General features: G+C 39.6%; 2 protein-coding genes and 1 pseudogene across 3 annotated transcripts; 1 reads left to right on the top strand and 2 right to left on the bottom strand.

The window, feature by feature from the left end:
- The first annotated feature begins 101 nt into the window (after nt 1-101).
- On the top strand, nt 102-4,397 carry LOC144630625 (homeobox protein MSX-1-like). Its single transcript, XM_078489002.1, has 2 exons — nt 102-1,012; nt 3,575-4,397. Exons 1-2 carry the CDS (start codon nt 757-759, stop codon nt 3,829-3,831), a joined length of 513 nt encoding a protein of 170 aa, XP_078345128.1. The 5' UTR covers nt 102-756; the 3' UTR covers nt 3,832-4,397.
- Nucleotides 4,398-7,201: 2,804 nt separating this feature from the next.
- Nucleotides 7,202-9,563, bottom strand: LOC144629513 (homeobox protein MSX-2-like). The gene is made up of 2 exons (XM_078487742.1): nt 8,266-9,563; nt 7,202-7,840 (listed from the first exon to the last, which is right to left on the bottom strand). Exons 1-2 carry the CDS (start codon nt 8,498-8,500, stop codon nt 7,329-7,331), a joined length of 747 nt encoding a protein of 248 aa, XP_078343868.1. The 5' UTR covers nt 8,501-9,563; the 3' UTR covers nt 7,202-7,328.
- A 138-nt stretch (nt 9,564-9,701) lies between these two features.
- LOC144629512 (fibroblast growth factor receptor 2-like) lies at nt 9,702-19,658 on the bottom strand (annotated as a pseudogene). Its single transcript, XR_013566388.1, has 6 exons — nt 19,441-19,658; nt 16,802-16,888; nt 15,563-15,844; nt 12,548-12,860; nt 11,784-11,912; nt 9,702-10,834 (listed from the first exon to the last, which is right to left on the bottom strand). The product of XR_013566388.1 is annotated as a fibroblast growth factor receptor 2-like (transcript).
- Nucleotides 19,659-21,205: the final 1,547 nt, after the last annotated feature.

Raw genomic sequence — 21,205 nt, forward strand, 5'->3', positions numbered from 1 at the left:
CGTTTAGAACCTATATAATCTTTCGCATTTCATTAAACCATTCTCAGAAAAAAGTTCCTCTTTTGGTTTCAACGCAGTTGCTTCCTTTAAAAATACGATTTGTGTTCTTCCTCTTTCACTCGGGTTAATCCCTAAACAAAGATATTTTTCTTTTGAAAGTGAAAATAAGTCGACATTTTCTATGATTTGCGTTCATATTCTTCGGGTGATAATTAAGTATTGACAGGCTGGAGTGCTATACATAATACTCTTATCGCGGTTAATAAATCAGATGTTTCGATACCGACGCGCCATCAGCAAACAAACTACAACTAAATCACATGAAGTCCATAAGGGTTGGCCGCGGTATAATTTGATTTCGGCAAGGGAAATAACTCGGTGAATCCTGTACACTAACTCTGCGGATGTGTTCGAGATTGTTTTCGATGAAGTTTTAAAACAGACGATAAAAGGTTTGATTACTGTAATCCCGGATTAAAATGATATATTCACAAGCAGTTGACAAGTGAACTATTCGCTAAGATGAGGGATTTGTCACGAGCACGTATAAACCTGACAGGGCACGTCATTGATGCGATCAACGTCTCCATAATAGAATCTGAATTAAAACTACCACTAAAGAATGCATCGGTAAACAGCCCTGCACTCTGTACAGCTCTGTCTGCAAAGAATTAGCTAGTACTTCTCCAGGACTAGTCGAGGACTCAACTTGACCAGCTGAAAGGGATTACCTGTAAAATAACACTGCAGGAGAACATGGCGGAGAGGATCAGAGATTCTGCAGATGACAACGCTTTTCAACCGCCCTCAACATCTAAACCCTACCTGTCGTTCTCGATAGAAAATATCTTGAGCGAAGGAACATTTGGGCCACGAGTCAAGCAAAGGAGATTGCACACCCAGAAATGTGAAAGTTCCCGAAAAGAGAAGGCCAAAAAGCAATCGATAGAGACTCTCTTCACGCGCCTGCCATGGCTCGCCTACACGCGGTACTGCCCACCAAAAATCCCAAGTAAGTAAAAGAGTCTTCGTTCTCATGTGTAGATTATCTTGTTTTTCTTTTTAGTCTTTTTAGTCTAGCTACATGTCTTTTGTTGTTTGGATTTATTTTACGCCTACGTGTTACTTACATCCGTGTTTGAAAGAAGCGTGTCACAAAGATTTGATGATTGGTGTTGCTATTTAGCAGCAACTTGCTGTAAAGATTTCTCCAAAAAATACCTTTTGTTCTTAACATACCTGTATTTTTTTGAAAATGGCTTTATCTTTCCTCTCTGTTGGCCAACTTGGCCAACTGTGCTATCAGTCCACGTGGATACAATAACAGGTTTCGTTTCTTTCAGTTCCAGTAATCTTCCTAAACAATGAACCGGGACCTCAAAATTTCTAATCGCAGATTACGTGTGGGAGGCGTTTCATCCTTTCCAAACGACATCTTTGTTACCTGGGATTTTCAAATAAGACTAAGGGCCTTAAAGCCATCCTTTTACGAGTGCTTTTATTCGTTATTGTTAGAACTTCGGTAAAGGTCTTTTTCAGATTTTTAATGGACTTTGTCCGAGGTGTGACTAAGCCTCTGTTTGCACCAAAAACCGCAAATTAAGCAGCAAAATTTTCCAGCAATAAACAACGGGAAACCTTTAAAACTGTAAACAATTTTATCTTTACGGTTCGTGATAGTAACGTGTAGGGTGTAGTCCGTCTTTTGGAAATCTCTTATACTTCTTGTCAAGGTGTTCCCGAAGTAGTTTTTTAAAAGACTTTCGTTATTTTATCAGAACAAGCAAATCACTCAGTCGCAATTTTTGGCTGCCAAAATGCTTCCTTAAGAAAAAAACAACTATTCTTTGTGTTGTTCAAGGGAAGATTTTCCTCGTTTAGAGGGCCCTGTCTTTGCACTTGAAGCGGGGATGCTTGTGTTTTTCTTGGGCATATGATCTAGCTAGTTCTCTATTTACCGTCAAACGAAAAACTCTGAAAGAGATCTCATTCAGTTGAAAGGAAAGGCCCTTATGCCTTCACTTTACTTTTAAAATAAATCAAACAACACAAAAATAAGCTTACGTTTTCAATGGAATAATCCAACCCGATTTTAATAAAACTTAAAGGCGGTTTATATATGCTAGTATATAGTTAGGACAATTTAAAGGGACGGTTAAGTTTGAATTTTCCACAAATTATAATCGATTTCTTCTAGTTTTCATTTACGGATTTTGCAAGAAATATAAAGTCGTGTTCATGTAATCTATTGAAGTTATTACTTTCTTACAGTGAAGTGGCTCTTTGTCTTTAAAACGATTGAGTTAATTTTTTTCTGTGCACTCTTAGTATAAGTTAATGATTTCCTATCTCGAAACAATACCCTTTTCAAACGACTTTAAGACCTTAATCTCTATTATTACTTTTTATTATCACCAAGTTGTTTCAAAGCAACAGTTTTCATTTAAAATGATTTCGTTGAATACGTGTTGAATGCGCCCTCCAATTCAAACGTTTGACAGTCTAAGGAAATGTCAGTAGCAGTGGACCCAAGAGCCAAAACAGTTTATGCTTTAACTTACTACCGTTTTGATTTTCTATTCTTCTCCACAAAGAAAACGTCAATCTGGCGTAAATTGTTTATCTCAGACCGCCGTTTGATCTGCATTGGACAAACCAACGCTGTTGCGGCCTGCCCATCTGTCTGCCCTTCCCTTTACACGTGAAAACAATGAAATAAGATCGTTTGTTTTGTTACAGTCTCTCTTTGCTGTAAAGAGTAAGGACACGTGTTTCAGGTGGTTCGTCATGCGATGATTTGATTATTGGTGTGTGCGTCGGGGAAAGAAGAAATTTCATTTGATTGTTGTATCTTATATATATGTATATAAAGGAAAACGTTTCTTAGGGTGGTGTTTCTTGATTTGCATTGGGGTGCATTGAATTGCCAGTTGGGACCGCAGTCGCTAAGATACAGTCCATCTAAGTCTGCGTTCACGCTACAATCCCATAGCCTGCATTGCAGCCGGCGTGTCACAAAATCCTCTTACGTACCGGGGTTTTATAGCTCGCCTGCAACGCAGGCTCCCCACAGCCTTCAGTCCTATGTTTAGACACGAGAGCATTCAGAAGACTAGCTGGCTTTTGTGTCTCTTACTACAACGACAGAACACGCCAAGCACTAAACTTTTAGTTCTGCTCTTTATTGTGTTACAATGGGTTTTTTTTCTTACACTATAGCAGACGTTTTGGTGAGCAATTTTCCTATTGGTTCCTAGTGTTTATTATGATTGGTCAAGAGCTATTGCCTATTTTATCGCAGCCACATCACGACAGAAAGTGGCGTTTCGTCAGTAAAGAAATACTGAACCATGTATTTCTTAGGTTAATCAGAAAAACGAAACAGTGAAGAGTTGGAAGAACGCCCAGAGCGCTTGCAAACAACTCGCCTTTATTTCAGTTTTGATCTTCTCGTGTTCCACATGGTTAACTGCGCCAGTAAACCATGGAAATGCTTGGTCGGGTGGTAACATCATTAATTTTTTGTTGTTGCATTCTTCAAGTGAAGACGATAAATCGATTTTTATTTTTACAGGATCCAAACCTCGGAAAGGCTCCCGCCGACATAAATTAGACAGGAATCCCAGAATCCCATTCTCCACTTCACAGTTGGCTGCATTAGAAGCCAAATTTCTTCAGACGCAGTACCTGTCGGGATCAGAAGTACGTGATCTGTCATCCACCCTGAGAGTCACTGAACACAGAGTGAAGATTTGGTTCCAGAACCGGAGAGCACGCGAAAAGAAAACGCGAGCTGCGACCGCCGAAAACTCCGGGTCACCTCAAAGATGAACTGTAACTGTACTGTTATTATAACTTTTGTAGATATAATTTAAACAGACACACAAAACAGGCACGTTTGACGTCCGTTGTAGTCAATAAGATAGGCACTGCAGAATGTACAGGCAGTTGTCGGGATATGTATGTTCACATAGGTCGTTTCACATAGTCTGACATTGGCTTTCACTCGTCTTTATTATACTGACAGTCACAAAGAAGAAAGTGGAACTTGTATTTCGTTTTTTAAGAGAGGATAGAACTCCAGTAGATATTCTGATTTATGTTAATTCCAAAACCTTTGTTCTGCCACAACCGCATATCGCGGAAGGCGTGTGTTCTGTGGTCTCTGAATCGCAGGTTTCGTGTTCGAGCTCTGATCAGGATTCTTTTGTTGTGTTCATGTTCAAGACAATTTACTCTCACAGAGCCTCCAGGTGTATAAATAGGTACTGACAAGTTGCTGTGGCAACTTGATTGAATGCTGGGGAGAAACTTGCGATGGACTAGCATCCCATCCAGGGAGAGTAGCAATACTCCTAGCCACTTCATACTACAGAAACTGGAGTTAAGGGCCAGGGCCCGGTGCATAAAAATATAAGAACGTGAGATTTTCTGCAGCCATCCGGATGAGGGTTTCCCCTGTGCTTAAAGGATAAATCGGGAGAAAATATACTAAAGAGCACTGAAAAAACCAAAACGCTGAAACATTCACCGGAACGCAGAGAGCGTTGCAGAAAACGCCCGTAATCTTAAGTATTTTTATGCAACCGGGCCCAGGGTATTTAAGCCTCTTGTCCTGGCTGGAGTCATTCTGTTGTGTTTTTGGGCAGGACACTTTCCTCTTACAGTGCCTTTTTCTGCCCACTCTGGTGTATAAATGGTAAAGGCGTACTTTTGGAGGAACCTGGCAAAAATGCTGGGACTAACCTGTAATGGACTAATTCCTGCTGGCACTCAATCCAAAGGAAGTAGCAGTACTTCTAGTGTAGCAGCTCTCGTAAGTTTTTACTTCCACTGGTCCTCAATGCAGCAGTTGCTATTGTTTTTTGGGGACTAAGGGCATTGTTTGTGTGGTTTGTTCTATTGTTCTCTACGAGTAGCGAGCCATTCTTGTGAGAACTTGCGGGGGGCTCCTACCCGAACCATGCTCATGGTTAAGAAAGTGCAGATATGTCCAGGAGAACGCAATGAGATGCACGTTCCCATGACAGGCCACAAAGTGTCCATTAATAAAAATTCACCAAAACACACCACATTTGTCAAATATGAAGTAAATGGAAATGTCAAATAACACAGTCAAACATGAAGTACTTATTAAACAATACTGCGTTCAATCCTGGACATAAGTGAGAAAGTGTGGGCCTCATGACCGTTTATCAGCACTCTTCGGTTGTGTAAAAAAAAAATAGCGTATCAAGCTACATACTGGCTTTTTAATGGGTACCTCTTCTCGTCTAATATTGAGATAATATAAGGTGCGAAAACATATGTAAGGAAGGATCAGATAAGTTAAGACACAAGGAAAGAAACGATATAATAATAAGATGAGAGAAGATTAAGAAAAGATAACATAAGATAACAAGATAAGATAAAAGACTAGATCCACTAACACAAGTTTTCTTAAAGTTCCCAAAATGGCAATATATAATTAAATATATACAATAAAAAGAATTCATTCAGAAGTTCTCAAAGTCAAACTGTCTCGTCTTCAAATCAGGCCTGCTTTATTGCACTTGGATATGGTTAATTTCTTTTAGTTACCTTTAGCCTTTAAATGGTAGTCCTTTTGGGCGGAGCCTTCCCGTTTTGTCTACTCCCCCAGGGAGTCTAGCAAAAGAAAATTTTAAGCACACGTGCATGAATACAGGTACGTGGGTGCATGCAGCTTTGATTCATGTGTTAATCCAGGATAGTAAATTTAACAAGGCGGCTCTTGTGTAGTCAGTATAAACCTTGTACAAAGATTGATTGAGTAAAACTATTTCAATTACGCAAATCCAAGCCCTTAAAGTAAACATTCAATCTGGAAGTCATAATCTGAATACTGTATGAAATATACCTCCTTAAAGTTGTCTCGTATTGAAGAGATTGAGAGCGGATTAACTGAGCGCCGTATGTCTGGCTTTCTTGTATGGCTTGGATAAGTCCATTTTGTAGTTTAAGTTGTAGGAGTGTCATTTTATGGGTGTATATTGGCTTATACCGATTGCAATATTTAGATAGCACAAAGTCCTAGCAGGGATGAAACTCTACCTACATCATGTACGATGTATGCATTGTAATTTGTGTTGTTCGAAGGGCAGTCATTTTCAGCAGACTGTTTGATTGTCGGCTCGGAAACATTCTTCATAGAAACTTCATTTGCACAACAAAGAATCTTGAAGTTATCTGAAAAGGATAAACCGAAGATCATCATAAACATACTGCATACACACACAACGTACTTATTCCAATAAAATGAGCAATCAAACATTTCCGGTGCTTCAATGCTCCCTTCTAAACTTGTATTAGCTTATAACATTGTCAGTGATCTCGTAATGTATTCTGAAAATTTCGCTTTGGCGATATTTGTTTGCCGTGCATTATCTGGTTGGTAATAACCGCGCGTGTAATAATTTAATCTTCTCAGGAGTTAACAGACAGGCTGTCACTCTATGCATACTCCCTCGTATGAATGGACTCGACAGCGGTATTGAATCCCACGAATGACCACGTCCCGAAATGCAAACGAATCCAGGGTCGTTACAACCGCAGAAGAACAGCCTAAGCTCTTCATTAACTTTGAAATTAATTTTAAGAATAAAGTGATTCAGTTTTGCAGACTGAATAAACTGCTGGTCGCTGGAGCAGCTGCCTAGGATTGTACTGTTGTTCTTGTATATTTTTTTCTTTGAAGGCACGATTTTTGAGGTCGAGTAACCAAGTAGCTACTCAAGGCGAGATAAAAAATAAAAACGATTCTAGCTGAAGCAACTCTTTACTCAATCTCGTGACCATAGTCTGGCCACGTTACTTACTGCGCACGCGTATCAAATGAGAGACTCGTTGAATTTCTTTGTGCCATTTTCGTTCAAAGATACTCTTAAAAGAAAACCAACCTCATTTCAACCATACATTTCAAGTTCTTTAAGATTCTTAAACAAAACGCGGATCAATAGTCCGGAACTGCCCACCACCCCCCCCACAGCCCAAAGAAAGAAGAGTGATGTGGTGGGGGGGGGGGGGGCCAAAACGCTCAATGACCTCAATACTTTGCTCTTCCGCCATAATTCGTCCTTCTATTAAACGAAAGACAGAGCACGTCAACACTTAAACTATACATATATTTATTTTTCAAAGCGTTCCTTTTGAAACTTTCCATAGACAGAATTGGAGACAGAAATTAATTAAACCACACTATCATACTTTATTGAAACAATTGTCAACTGAACGCAGTGTTATGTTTTCTAACGCTCTTTCACACAAAAATAAGTTCAGTTTTTGGCACTCGGACGATTACACACCGTTGACTACATATAATATCTCATTCCTTTCAACAGACCACAGTCGAAGTAACTTGAGATATGGACCCGTGGCACGTTTGATATACCCTGCCATCCATTTCTGTTTAAACAACTACTATATTGTAACTCTAGAGCAAAACGTGGTGAGAAACTGTGTTGAGTTCTCTCGCAACTTGCACAGTTAAAACGTGATGGGCAGGGTATATTTTGGTTCATTTGCTCTTGAGGCCTGTCCCGGACCTTTGTCTCAACACTTGTCTCATTTGTAGTTTGTTGGCCATGATAACTGGTCACCTTGTTGAACCTCTTCTTTTCCCGTGCACGGCGATTTTGGAACCAAATCTTTATGCGGTTTCCTGGAAGCTTTAGCATCGTGGAAAGCTGCGATACTTTTGCTGCGGTGACGTAGTGAGTGTCCTCATAGCTTTTCTCTAACTCCAGGAGCTGCTCTGTTGAGAATGGGACTCTGGGGCTGCCACTTACCTTCCGTCTGTTGACAGTTTTACGATTTCTTGACCCTGTGATAAAATTGCAAAAATTTCCTTAACCTTCTACCTTTTTAGCTCTAGTATATCTTAGAGCTTTCTTGATTTACACTTAGCGTCTGCCTGCCCTTCATTTCTAAGCTAGTTTTCCCACGTTGTTCTAACTGGGACGAAGACTTTGGTTCTATTAATCCGAACTTCCCGTTTGCGCTTATGCACGATTAAAACAATCGTTTCAAAAGCAGTGTTCTAAGGCGGCTATGGAAAGGCCCATCCTAAATTTTTGGTGTGTTATTTAGCTTAGTATTTTATTTTCCCACCACCATTGTTTGAGAATCTTCTTTTCTTTTCATAAATTTAAAAGAAACAATCCTTCAGTTGTTATTGGGACTAGTCGTGCTTTACTGTCTTAACAAAGAAATGACTTCCATAGAGAACTTAGAGTTTTCAAAACTTACTTGGGATTTTTGGGGGAGAATAACGTGTGTACGCCAGCCACGGAAGATTTGTAGTCATCGATCTCTCAGGCAGAGGCGTTTCTTCGTGAAAAGCTTCTGCGTCCCCATTGGCAACACGTTTGGAAGGAAGTGACGTCTTCACAGGTCTTTCTTCCTTGAGAATATTTTCGATCGAGAAGTTCAGGTTAGGTTTAGCTGCTATATTTGTCATGGTGAGGTTCTTTTGAGGCTTCATGATGCTTTGTGAGAAAATTTGGGTACAAAATATGTTGTTTACTGCATTATTGGAATAAACGGGCTTTTGTTGAGCAGTTTCAAAAGCCTGAAGAATGTGATTTACTTAATGTATATTTACACTTAGTACAACTTTTGACAAGCTTTCATTACTAGCAGATGAGCGTGTGGACTTAGACGTAATGTACTTATAATCCATGCCCCTAGTCTCTGCCCGCGTAAACGTGATTCACTTTAATCTCAACGAAAGCTGGGTAATCTGCGGTGTTTTGCGTTCGTGATGTAGAAGTGTCTTTCATAAAAACAGATTACTTCAAGCTAATGTTATGGCTTTAAAACTATGCTGTGTTTACCAAGGCGGCCTCCACAAAGTACGGTGTTACTTTCAAGACGATTGTATGAAGACATATCCATTAGAGTAATAGTAAGAGCTAGCCGCGAAGTAAACACAAATTGATGGGCAGTCGTTTGATTTTGGCTTACGTAAAAGCCACCGACGTAACCTGATACACGCAATGCAGCTCTTTCAGGGAGTTATTGTTTCCCGGGTATTGCCGTTAATCCCGCAATAAAGGTATAAATTTGACAGGTTTGATTCCTCTGAACTCTTTTATTATCATTCTCCCTGCTAAAGTCACCTCAAACTTTTTTCAAGATAGAGATTATTCATTAAATCAGTGCATGCATGCATGCATGCATGCGTAGCTCTTACAAAGTGTACCTCGTTATAATCTGCAAACATGTGAAGTATTGCATCGTTATGCAGAAACGTATCCTGGAGCTCAGCTGAGCGCACTAAACGTTTGCTTTGCTAACTGACATTTCGCTCTGGGAGACCTTATTGTTCGCTTTTTGTTGTCCAATATAAAGCACAGGACCTGGAAAAATGAGCTCCGTTTATCTGTCCCGGAACCCTAGATCCGTTAACCCTTTTGAGATCCGGATTATGAGGTCCGTAGGACGGCTTGTTTGCCTTTTTTCGAAATTGTTGTCTAAGGCAATGTAACTATTTCCTGCATATAAATGCCGGTAGGACTCCGCAAACACCTTCAGTGAGTCATTCATTTCAGATTCCATATGGGCAGAGATGATAAATAGTCTGGACTGGGAACAATCTTGGAACTGGAGTTAAAGGCATTGTTACATTGCTATCCCGGGAGCCAGTTTGCTTAATGGGCGAGAGTTAAGGGAGTGCTTCAAAGGGAGGAGCAAGCATGAGTTTTTATTGTAAATCAGTTAGAACACATGGGACTAGCATGTATCATATTTTATGTTTGAATCGTGTCACATTTGGGGCGTATTCATTTGCAACATACGCGTATTGCCGTCGCATTTCATTTTCTCGTTAGAATTTTCTATTGTTTTCGAGCTAAAAAAACAATAAATTCTAACGAGCAAATGCGACGGCTATATGCAAATGTTGTGAATACGTACGTCCTTGATTTCGTTTAATTTTATTACGTTTGATTACACTTCATTAATAATTTTACAGTCAAAATTTGTTGGGGGAAACGTAAAACTAACATGATTACTTCCCTGGACAAAATGAGCTTCTCAGCAAAGATAAATAAATAAATGATAATAAATAGTATAGATATAGTGACTTGCAGGACCTCGCATAGGTTGTGTGGAAAACTGAGGAAAGTTGTTTATGCAGCGAGTTTTGCATGACATTTGAAAGAGACATGCAAAGTGGACAGCCGAAAACATTGCATAACTAGCATGTCATTTTTCAAAAGCTATGTACCTCATAATTATTTGTCCTTAGTTACTGTTACTGTCATTGAACGTTTGCTTGCGCGGAGTAATCTGTTTTAAGTTTGAATGAGGAATAAAACATGTTTGCGTGGCAAGTGGTGCCACTTAGATGAAAACCATTGGAAAAAGGATGTGAGGGTGGGAATTACAAAAACTAGCATAATTAAGCTTCTTTTTTCTCTGTGGTATAAAACTGCAGCACGTTTCGTACTGGTAGACAAATTTGAAAAATATTAGATATGAGATTGACCCATTATATAAGCCGGAAGTTTAGCGGAGCATTACTTTGCCATAAGTTTGAAAAAGGTCTTCTAATAATTATTTAAAAGAGTCAAAATATTATATTACTTTTTTTAAGTCATCAATTATTGCTCCTACTTATATTTTGAGTTTGTAAGATGTTTTTTGAGTTGACATTAGATCGTACGAACTGCAACACGTTAGCAAAACGATGAGTGGATGCACATCAGATATCCATGTATAGTCATAAGTGTGTACATGAATATTAGCATGAAATCTTGGTTACGGGAGCTGGATCCTCTGCTTCTAGTTGCAGCTGGAATTGTATCACTCTCTCCTACAAAGAGTAAGCAAGACAGTGTTTTACTAGTCGTAATGGCCTTACTGTATTGAGTTGGAATATACAAATGTCAAAATACAATATGATATTTTTTTCGCTGATATTTTGGCAGCAGTTATAGCCTGTTTAAGATTTTAGTCCAGAGATGATTTATTCCAACTGTTCCATAGCTGAAATCTTTCTAAAAAAATAACTTTTGGCAACACGACAATTTGGAACTTTGTTACAGTCGGTTCAAGGTCAGTACAAATTCATACATTTACCGTATTTTTTCGATTAAACGCCGGACCCCGAGCGGCCCGTAAACGCCGGGTCAAATGGAATAAACGCCGGGGGCGTTTGTTCGAGGTCCCGGCATGAGGTCAGCAAGTCAAAATCGGCACAATCCGAGCAACAACAGCAATCCGAAAGGCACGGGAAAAATCACCGGAACACAGGGACACGGGGCAGAACGAAGAGAAAATCGTCCCGCCTGACAAGCTACCCCTTGGTCCGAAGATCGGTGAAAAAATCCGAAGGGAAAATGCAGTCCGTTAAACGCCGAGCCCCGAAAACGCTGGCTCAAATAAACGCCGGGCACGAAGCCAGTTGAAATAAACGCCGGGGGCGTTTATTTGAGAAAATACGGTATTGTAATTTTTGCCGTGTTTGTCCCCTTCCCTCTCCCCCCTCCCCGCCACCCAGTGACGACGGAAACATCGCAAGGGTATATTTATTTCCCAATCTGGTCAGCATGTTATCCTTTTTCAGACAGTAAACGCACGTGCGAGTAGATTTCATGGCTTGATACAAACACGACAGTTGAGAACTCGACAGTTTGTGTGCAGGACGAGAAATGTTTCGTGACGTCATAACCGTGTGCAAAATACCTAGCAATCCAATCAGCACGCGTCTTCTATAACCATTGTTTTATAGATATAATGCAAATGTAAATATGATTGGTTACCTTTTTTAAAGCATTTTTTCATTTCTTCGGAAACACTCTTGTTTACACGTGCCCTGGTATAGGTAGCTGTAGGGCAAGGGATAGCTGTGTTTCCATCATAGGGGCAAAAGTAACCTCTTGGACAGGGCTCTAAGAAGAAAATCAAATGTTAGATTACAGACGTTATCATATGGATTCCGTGACTCGAAGTTAAGGCAAGGGTACCATCTGTACTCTTTTGTTGGAGATAAACTGGACTGCCTAGCAGGCGAACTGATATTCTGTGGGCAAGAAATTTATACGTGTTGTTTCTAGTTGCAAGATTTACAAGTTTGTCATTAGGTGTATTTTTGATTGCAAAATATATAACAAATTTGCCCACCTTAAAGGAAGTGATTCAATGACACCTGTCGGAAAACGTTTACTTTTTAAAGAATGGTAATTCACTCAAAGTATTTATTTATGTGGGTCTAGTAAATAATTAATTACTTAATAATTAGCAAGCTAATTTCCAGGTACGCCATTAAAACTAAAAGTGTGAAACAAAGTAAGGTAAGGTTAACAAAATGCCACAAAATAATTTTTGTACGCAAACATAATAAGACATCCTTGAAAATTATGGCAGTGGTGACGCATGGTGTTGGTGACAATGAGTATGTGATGATGATGATGATAGGTTATGATGATAATGATGATGATGTAATGATGATGATGATGATGATGATGATAATAATGATGATGACGATAATGATATATGTTTTTGGGGTCAATACTGTCCAACAAACCTGTCTTGAGATAGAATGTCTTATTAGCCTTTCTTCCATTTTTATATCCTAGACACATGTACAATCCCTCGTCTTTTTTGGTCACGTTGATGATCCGAATGTAAAACATCTTTCCATGTTTACCAAGAGTGTGTTGCGATCGCCGGACATGACGTTCACTCCCATAATCTGATTTTTTTACCATTCCTCAGCCAAACAGCGACTTCTACATGAAGCATGTTGCATTTCAACTCGACAGTTCCTTGAAGAAGAGCTTTTTGGCGATTCCCAGCCATCTTCAAATATTCAATGTGAATGTTCTTGGTTCTATCGGCTGTAGCGAAGCAAAGATGGTTTAGTTAGTAAACATACATGTAGCCTTAGCCATCAATTTTATATAATTATTTAGTAATAAGACTGCGAGTTCAAGGTTCCCGATAATGATATGTTGGCGAGGGGTGAAGTCTCAACAATGACGCAACAATCAAAGTCGAAAGAAACTATGAACAAGCAACCTAACTGTTAAACATCAAATATCGATGAAACTGATTTATTGTTATTTTTGTTCGGCCATAATGTCCGAAAGACCGTAATTTGTATGTAGAGGACCTGGAGACGCGAATCAAAGCTAAATGTTCAAATGCAGACGTCACTACACTCTACATGCACTGCAGACCGGAGAACCTTGAAAACACCCTAGCTGCCCTGCAAACAGATGTCAATGAGCTTGAGCATTGATGCCAACTTAGTGCTAAACCCCCAAGAAAACGAAACTAATGCTCATATCAACCCCACAGCTATCTCGTTATCACTCTCTGGATAATGTAAGTGTAAGCGTTCAAGTTGAAGGAAACACCTTGGCGCGCATCAACACGTCCAAGCTACTTGGTTCCCACCTTCATCAGCATGTGAAAGCAATCGCCTCATCATGCTACGCTACTTTAGCAATGCTCAGGAAGCTCAAACACTTGCTTCCTTTTTCCCCACGCAAGACCATTGTCACTTGCGATATCAAAGCTGAACTACAACAATGTGATTTACCACCTCCTCCCTAACTATCGCCATAAACGTCAACAGCGTGTACAATCCCTCACGTTGCTTCATGCTATGGAAAGCGGCATGCATTGGAAATGATGCGCCATTCAGATTACCATACCTTTCAATACCCAACGTCTACCAACTTCTAGTTTACATCATCTTACTTATGAACTAATAGTACACTCAACAAAATTACATGATTCCGATTGGACGAGGACAGTACAATTAATCCCAAGTTATACTCCGTAGGAGTACCTGGTACTCTTCTCTCCGACGTTGACCCGAAGTATTTTCGAATATATCCGAAGTTGACACGAGGTCTACTGAAGATTTCTAAAGTTGACCCGAAGTCTTCCGAAGACATGACCATTTTTGAAGTTAGTTCGAAGACTTTAGACGATTTTCGAGGTAAACCCGAAGTATTCTGAAGGCGAAACCGAGAAGTTATAGAAACTTATGTTTATGATTCGTAGTACGGAAATATGCTCGTATTTTTGTTGAATTTACAATAAAAAGGCTCGTGCAATCGTGGACTATCACGAATTGTGTTCGAGGTCGTCCCTTTTCCTATACTAAAAGTTGGTGCTAAAACACAAGCACATTAATTTAAAGGGACAGTGTCACGGGGATTTTTCTGCTTTTCAGGAAAAAGTACTAAAATTGGCGAAGTGGTTTTGATCGTACATGAAATGCACCTAGTACATCAAGATAAAGACATACATTGAATTGTTGTTGAAGGAAAAAAGGAGCCGTTATAATTTTTTAGCTGTTTTTCCAGGCCACAAGGGTAGAACTTAAAAAAAAATTAGCCTGACTTTTTCAAGTTGAGATCAAAAGTTCCTGATTTCATCACAACTTAACAGTAATAACAATAGTTTATAGCTTCAGTACACTGTCATAGAGCGGTTTTTACTTGAGTGTCGAAAGTTAATTGCGTTTGCTTTGGTTTTGCATTACTACGATCGGTGATTGGTTTAAAAATCTCGCGCCACTTTCTCAGCCAATCAGAACTAAAACCAAAACCAATCGTGACTCACTCGCGCACGTTTTCCCGCGCTTCGTACCAGCTACATGTATTTGCTTCGAGTTTTGATTGGTTCACTGGATTGTCTATGTCCTTTGTGATTGGCCAGAGTAATTACTTTGGTTTTGGTTTTACTACACTCAATTGAAAACTACTCTAGTAATTTTTAACATTACCATACCCAAATTCGCAAGTAGCCAATCAGAAGCGTGATCTACTGTCCTGATATCCTACGATATCAAGTCACTGACCTGATATGCCACCATATCACGGTCACTTTGAATTAAAGTAGTGTTTCTGTACGATGAATTGAAAAGAGGTTTTACCAATAAAACAGAAAATAGTATTTTTAATTATCTGGTGTTTACCGGTCGTAAAATGAGAAAAACTTTCCCGCCAAAACTAAACTTAAGCGCGCTCGCCAATTGCGCGATGTTTGCCGACGAGTACTGAAACAGTCACACTGAAACAATGGAGTCGGAGTTTCCAAATTTTTCGCTAAATTTGGATTTTGAAAATTTAGGGAATGAAACTCCAAACAAACGAGTAAAAAAATGCAAGAAGAGGACTTGATAAAAGTGTTGAAGACCAAAAAAGTATCAATACAAGCAGGTCAACACATTTTGTACTACGTGTCTGGCAAGCATGGCTTCAACAGATCGAATAATATCACCGGATTTTTGGCTGAATTTGGGTACGGTAAATACCTAATAGTACCTTTTTGGTACGCTTCGGCGGCATATCAGGCTCGTTTGGTCTCACCATGGGTATTTTGGCTCGACTGCGTCTCGCCAAAATACGAACCATGGCTCGACCAAACTCGCCTGATATGCCGCCGAAGCGTACCAAAAAGGTACGATTAGGTATAAAAACAGGACCACTATTTGTAATTTTCTATACGTCTTTAGGCTCTTAAATTTTTGAAGTGAAGCTCGTGACAGTGTCCCTTCAACCATCAATGAATGACGACTTACCCTTGACATCAAGAGCGCATGTTTTGTTGACGGTACCCACAGTGTTAGCCACTTGGCACGTGTACTTTCCACGATCACTTGTCTTAGCAAACTTAATTTTGAGGGTTTGATTGCAGGTCTTCCAATCAACCGTCACGTGGCTTTTTATTTGGTCGCTGATTGGTTGTCCGTTATGGAACCAGGTTATTTTAGCAAAAGTACCAGAAAGCACCTCACAAACAATTTCTGTGCGTCCATCCATCTTCACTGGCAAACTAGGACAAGTTAAATCCACTTTCGGTTCTGAAGAAAAATCAACAATGCACCACGATTATAAAAAAAGGGAAGCCTAGAGCCAAGTGGCCCATACTTGCCGGAGCTTATCCCGGTTTCAGTAGCATTAAGCGGCTAGGAATATTTCTACTCCCCCTGAATGGGATGCTAGTCCATCGCAGGGTACCCCCCAGCATTATGTTGCCCATTTATACAACTGGGTGGAGAGAGGCACTGTGAGAGTAAAGTGTCTTGCCCAAGAACATAATGACCCGACCAGGCCTCGAACCCAGACCGCTCGATCTGGAGTCCGGCGCACTAACCTAATAAACTTAAGGTAAAAAGCCAAATTACTTGAAATCACTAGAAAGTCTTTTAAAAGTTCTTTAATTTATTGTCTTTAGCGACCAACAAAAAACGAGACAGTAAGGTATTTAAAAGCCCTTATCGTTCACATACAAGGACACAAAGACTGTCTGTGGTTTGTGGAGGGGGATGGGGGGGGAATCCTGGGAGTCATGAGAGCGGGAAGCGGGATTCCCGATGGGGGCGGGAACTGGGGGAATTGGGAAATTTTCCCAACATTTCGTAATATTTTGCAATAGAAATAGTATATAGAGGCGGAAACCACTAAGGAAAGGGCGTGAATCGGGATATGGAAAGATGTGTCCGTCTTATAGGGATGTTTGGTTATAGTAAAATGACTGAAAAACGGCTCGGACCAACACCGAGTGTCTGTCTTATAGGGGTGTCTGTTTTATAGGGGTTTCCCTCTTATAGAGGTGTCTGTCTTATTGAGGTGTCCGTCTTAAAGAGGTGTCCGTCAAGAGAAAGTTGACTGTAACTGTAATGCTAAAAAAACTGCTTACACGCATACATATTACAAATACTCCACGTACTCTGATTAAAAATAGTAGTTAAATTAAATATGAGACATAAATACAATAAATTGCTATAAAGGAATCCGCATGGCATCCGATAACTTACCGAGTGTGTCGTTTGCGTTTGTGTGTTTAATTCCTTGTGGTCCACAGGTAAAAGAAGGATGCGCATCACGAACTAGACGTCGAGAAGCTGAAAGAAAAGTCCATTTAAGTTCTAATGTTGAAGATGTTTAAACGTCACAAAATATTTTACTGTTTTACGCGGCAATTGTGATCTAATACCTTCGCTCCCAAGTACCCCTCCCTAAATATTCAGGTGTGAGGTGGGGGGAGAGGGTAGGGGTATGGTTTCAGGGACTAGACTTGTAGGCTGCTTGAGCCTTTCGCCCTACGTGGACCGGCGGTCGATTGAGTCATCTGTCTTGAGCCTTTAGCCTAGCACTAGGCGCTTTCTTCTAACTAAGTTATGACATCAGTAACTCACTCAATCGACCATATTCGTATTCTCGGTATTGGACTGGAACTTGCTCGCAAAGGAGGCTAATGCGGGAAATATTTTCAAATGCAAATGACATGAAGCTCTAAATTTTATTTCCCCGTATTTGGTTTCATTGCAAACTCTTTATAATAAGAGCTAACACGGACACTCACCCCTGCCCCTTTGCGGCCTGTATCAAAGTTTTAATTGCATTCTCTACCTCAACCTCGTTCCCATTACCAAGGGAAAAGCCCAGGGAAAGAGGTTGTCTCTACCTCTATTAAGTGTCCGTTGTCCGTCTTAGAGAGGTGTCCGTCTTGTAGGGAGTTTGGTTATAGTAAAAAGACTGAAAAACGGCTGGGACACCAAGTGTCTGTCTTATAGGGGTGTCCCTCTTATAGAGGTGTCTGTCTTATCTAGAGGTGTCTGTCTTATAGAGGTGTATGTCTTATAGAGGTGTCTGTCTTATAGGGGTTTCCCTCTTATAGAGGTGTCTGTCTTATATAGAGGTGTCTGTCTTATAGAGGTGTATGTCTTATATAGAGGTGTCTGTCTTATAGAGGTGTATGTCTTATAGAGGTGTCTGTCTTATAGGGGTTTTCCTCTTATAGAGGTGTCTGTCTTATAGAGGTGAATGTCTTATAGAGGTGCATGTCTTATAGAGGTGTATGTCTTATAGAGGTGTCCCTCTTATAGAGGTGTCTGTCTTATAGAGGTGTATGTCTTATAGAGGTGTCTGTCTTATAGAGGTGTATGTCTTATAGAGGTGAATGTCTTATAGAGGTGCATGTCTTATAGAGGTGTCCCTCTTATAGAGGTGTCTGTCTTATAGAGGTGTCCCTCTTATAGAGGTGTCTGTCTTATAGAGGTGTCCCTCTTATAGAGGTGTCTGTCTTATAGAGGTGAATGTCTTATAGAGGTGCATGTCTTATAGAGGTGTCTGTCTTATAGGGGTGTCCCTCTTATAGAGGTGTCTGTCTTATAGAGGTGTATGTCTTATAGAGGTGTCCCTCTTATAGAGGTGTCTGTCTTATAGAGGTGTATGTCTTATAGAGGTGTATGTCTTATAGAGGTGTCTGTCTTATAGAGGTGTATGTCTTATAGAGGTGTCTGTCTTATAGGGGTGTCCCTCTTATAGAGGTGTCTGTCTTATAGAGGTGTCTGTATTGTAGAGGTGTATGTCTTATGGAGGTGTCTGTCTTATGGAGGTGTCCGTCTTATAGAGGTCTCCGTTAAGAGAAAGTTGATTGTAGCTGTAATGTTAAAATACAGCTTACACGCATACATGATACAAATACTCCACGTACTCTGTTTAAAAATAGTAGTTAAATTAAATGTGAGACATAAAATACAATAAATACATTTTGTCATTTCCAACGCTATTCTTAAGTTCCTAAACAAAAAAATATTTTAAATACTTAAAAATATATTGCGTTTTTGATGATATTAAGCTAGCGAACTCTAGGTAAGGAGTTTCCGAGTTTATGACGTCATAGACTAAATCATTTGCAAGACCTTGAAAACCGTAAGAAATGAAGGCAGACTGAACCTTACGGCATGGATAAAACCAAACAGAAGCGAAATTTAAAAGAATTGAATTCACGGATTACACATTTCAAGCCCTTAGACCTTATCTGGTCTGGTGTACCGAGTTAACTCACTGTATTTACATGGAAAGAGGATGATCCTAGCATTTAATAGGATCATACTCTTTACATGTAAAAAAGATGGATCCTTGTGCTAGAATCAGCCTAACGCTGGGATCATCCTAGCGCATGTTTACTGAAAGCTGGAAAAGTCTCGTGCTCAGATGACTCGGATGATCCTAGTGCTAAGATGATCCTAGGTCATCCTAGCCCGAGGATTATCCTATTTAAATGGATGGCCTAAATCATAAGACTCAGGGGCTTGAAATCTTTCAAACCAAAATCAAGTAATCAGTTTGAATTGATCCTAGGAAATGAGCTATCCCATCTGAATAAGCGGTTGTTTCAAAGACGAAGTTTGAACCGCGCCGAAGCTTTCGTTATTCTTAGTCACTCGTTGCTTGGTCACTGCAGACTGGGTATTTCAGTGATCACTCAGTTGACCAAACATCCCTTTGTCTTCTTCTTGTTCGAAGTGTCTAGAATTCGTTCAGAGCTAGACGAGTTAGCTCAAATAATATTTGCGAACAGAATATAAAAGATACATTATGATAATCTGGAAACTGAAACTTAATTCTTTTATCTACCTAACAATGATAGAGCTCCCTTCGTACTTACCCTTCACAGCTACTTGTAATGCTGCGACGCAGAAAGCTAACTTCATAAGCTGTAGTGTTTGTCCTAAAGCCATTTGGAAGGGTTACGGAACGGGAACAAACTTTTAGGTCTCTGCCGCTGGATAAAGGTGAAATCAAGTCGTTACGGACCAGAGCTGACTTATCAATGAAGCTAAACAGGAAGCGTTTCGCTTCATGGGTTCGAAACTGCCGTAATTGAGCTATATTTAGTTAATAAAAAACCACGTGTCGAAACCAAATCCGTATGTTTGCATAAAAACCCCGCAATGTTTCACTGATACGATCTCGATTTTGAACCTTATAGAATCTGTTCCACGTGGAAAACTGACATAACTAAGTGCTCGTAGTACTTAAACCAAGCTTAAGTTGCTTTCGAGCGCACTTTGTTTCTGGGAAAGTCAGAAAAGCATGTAATTAAGTCTTCCGCTTAAACCCATACCTCATTATGAATACGTACAGCCTTTTAGTCACTGGAGCGTTTCTCAGAACTGAAATATAAACAAGTGTAAAACTGCTGTAATTCAATTCCGTGACCCATGCTTAAAGGAGCTCTTTCTTTCACGTATAGCACACCTTAGCCCTATTTTCAAGTTTGTCAGTTATAGGCCGTCTTAACCTTCGTCAGTGGTAACAATCCTTTTTTAGTTTCGCTTTGCTTTTCTGGCTTGAAAAAATTCTATGCAGCTGTTTAAATTAACGTTGCCCGACCAAAGCTTAAAGACAAGACCGATGGGCAGTATGGGTCAAAGAAAAGAGCAACTCAAGAGGAGACACGTACTGAATATTAAAAGATATAATGACATGAAAAACGCGAATTTTTACGTTTTCTTTCTCTCACAGACATGTGAAATCAAAGTACTTTAAGCCACACTAAATTTAAAAAGACTTTTTAAAACTCAAAGCTATTCGACAGTGAAAGAAAACTACAGAAAAGGCCTACTGAAAAGAAAACAAATTCATGAATTCTACTCGTGCAAAGATACAATCTTGTACATTTCCCATAGGCCAATATGCAAAATTCAATTGAATACCCAAACCACCATTTGGTCTTGTATTTAAGCTTAAAGCTTTGAACTGACAACGTAAATTGAAATAGCCGTATACTTTAAGATTTCCTTCGATTTGAAAGTAATTTTATAAATCGGCAAAAAAGACTTAAAATGTCGTGACATAGCTCCAGGAAGCAGACGTTCAGTTGAAAATCTGAAGAATAGAAACAAAAAACCGGAAGTTCATTTTACCACATAATTGCAATACACGACGCACTTCATTCCTTCTTCCGCTCTACAATCCCATTGATGATAACACTTACTAAAAATATTTTGTTGCAATACGGCTTTTAGTTTCGTAGAGAACAAAGTCCCCCGTTGAAATTTCGAATGACATGCTTATACTTTAGTAAGCTATGGCCAAAGGTGTTTCTCTTTTGTAGCACCTAGCCTATGGAACTCTCTCCCGAACTATATGAGAGAGAGCGGCTCGCTATCAGATTTTAAGACTTGTATAAAGACATAGTTATATTACAATGCAATTAATGGTAAAACTACGTAATAATAGATTACAATGGAGAATTAAAGAGAAGAGAAAAAAAAAGACCTGAGAAGGAGTATGGATACTCCGTATACAAGTTTTAACCTAAGTTTTCTAGCATGTACTTACTTAAAATTCTACTTACAAAATCTGTGATAAGGAGAGACTTATTATGCAACTTATTCGTATAAATAAAATAGCGGGCATATAGCAAG

The sequence above is a fragment of the Oculina patagonica genome, chromosome 11, assembly GCF_052425735.1.
Source record: "Oculina patagonica isolate OP01 chromosome 11, crgOcupat, whole genome shotgun sequence".
Taxonomy (NCBI): domain Eukaryota; kingdom Metazoa; phylum Cnidaria; class Anthozoa; order Scleractinia; family Oculinidae; genus Oculina; species Oculina patagonica.

Bases quoted from the DNA above. Each gene is read 5' to 3' on its own strand.
- LOC144630625 (XM_078489002.1), top strand. From the start codon at position 757: ATGGCGGAGAGGATCAGAGATTCTGCAGATGACAACGCTTTTCAACCG. The intron at 1,013-3,574 runs GTAAGTAAAAGA...TTATTTTTACAG, and splicing joins CTGCCCACCAAAAATCCCAA to GATCCAAACCTCGGAAAGGC.
- LOC144629513 (XM_078487742.1), bottom strand. From the start codon at position 8,500: ATGAAGCCTCAAAAGAACCTCACCATGACAAATATAGCAGCTAAACCT. The intron at 7,841-8,265 runs GTAAGTTTTGAA...ATTTTATCACAG, and splicing joins TTCTCCCCCAAAAATCCCAA to GGTCAAGAAATCGTAAAACT.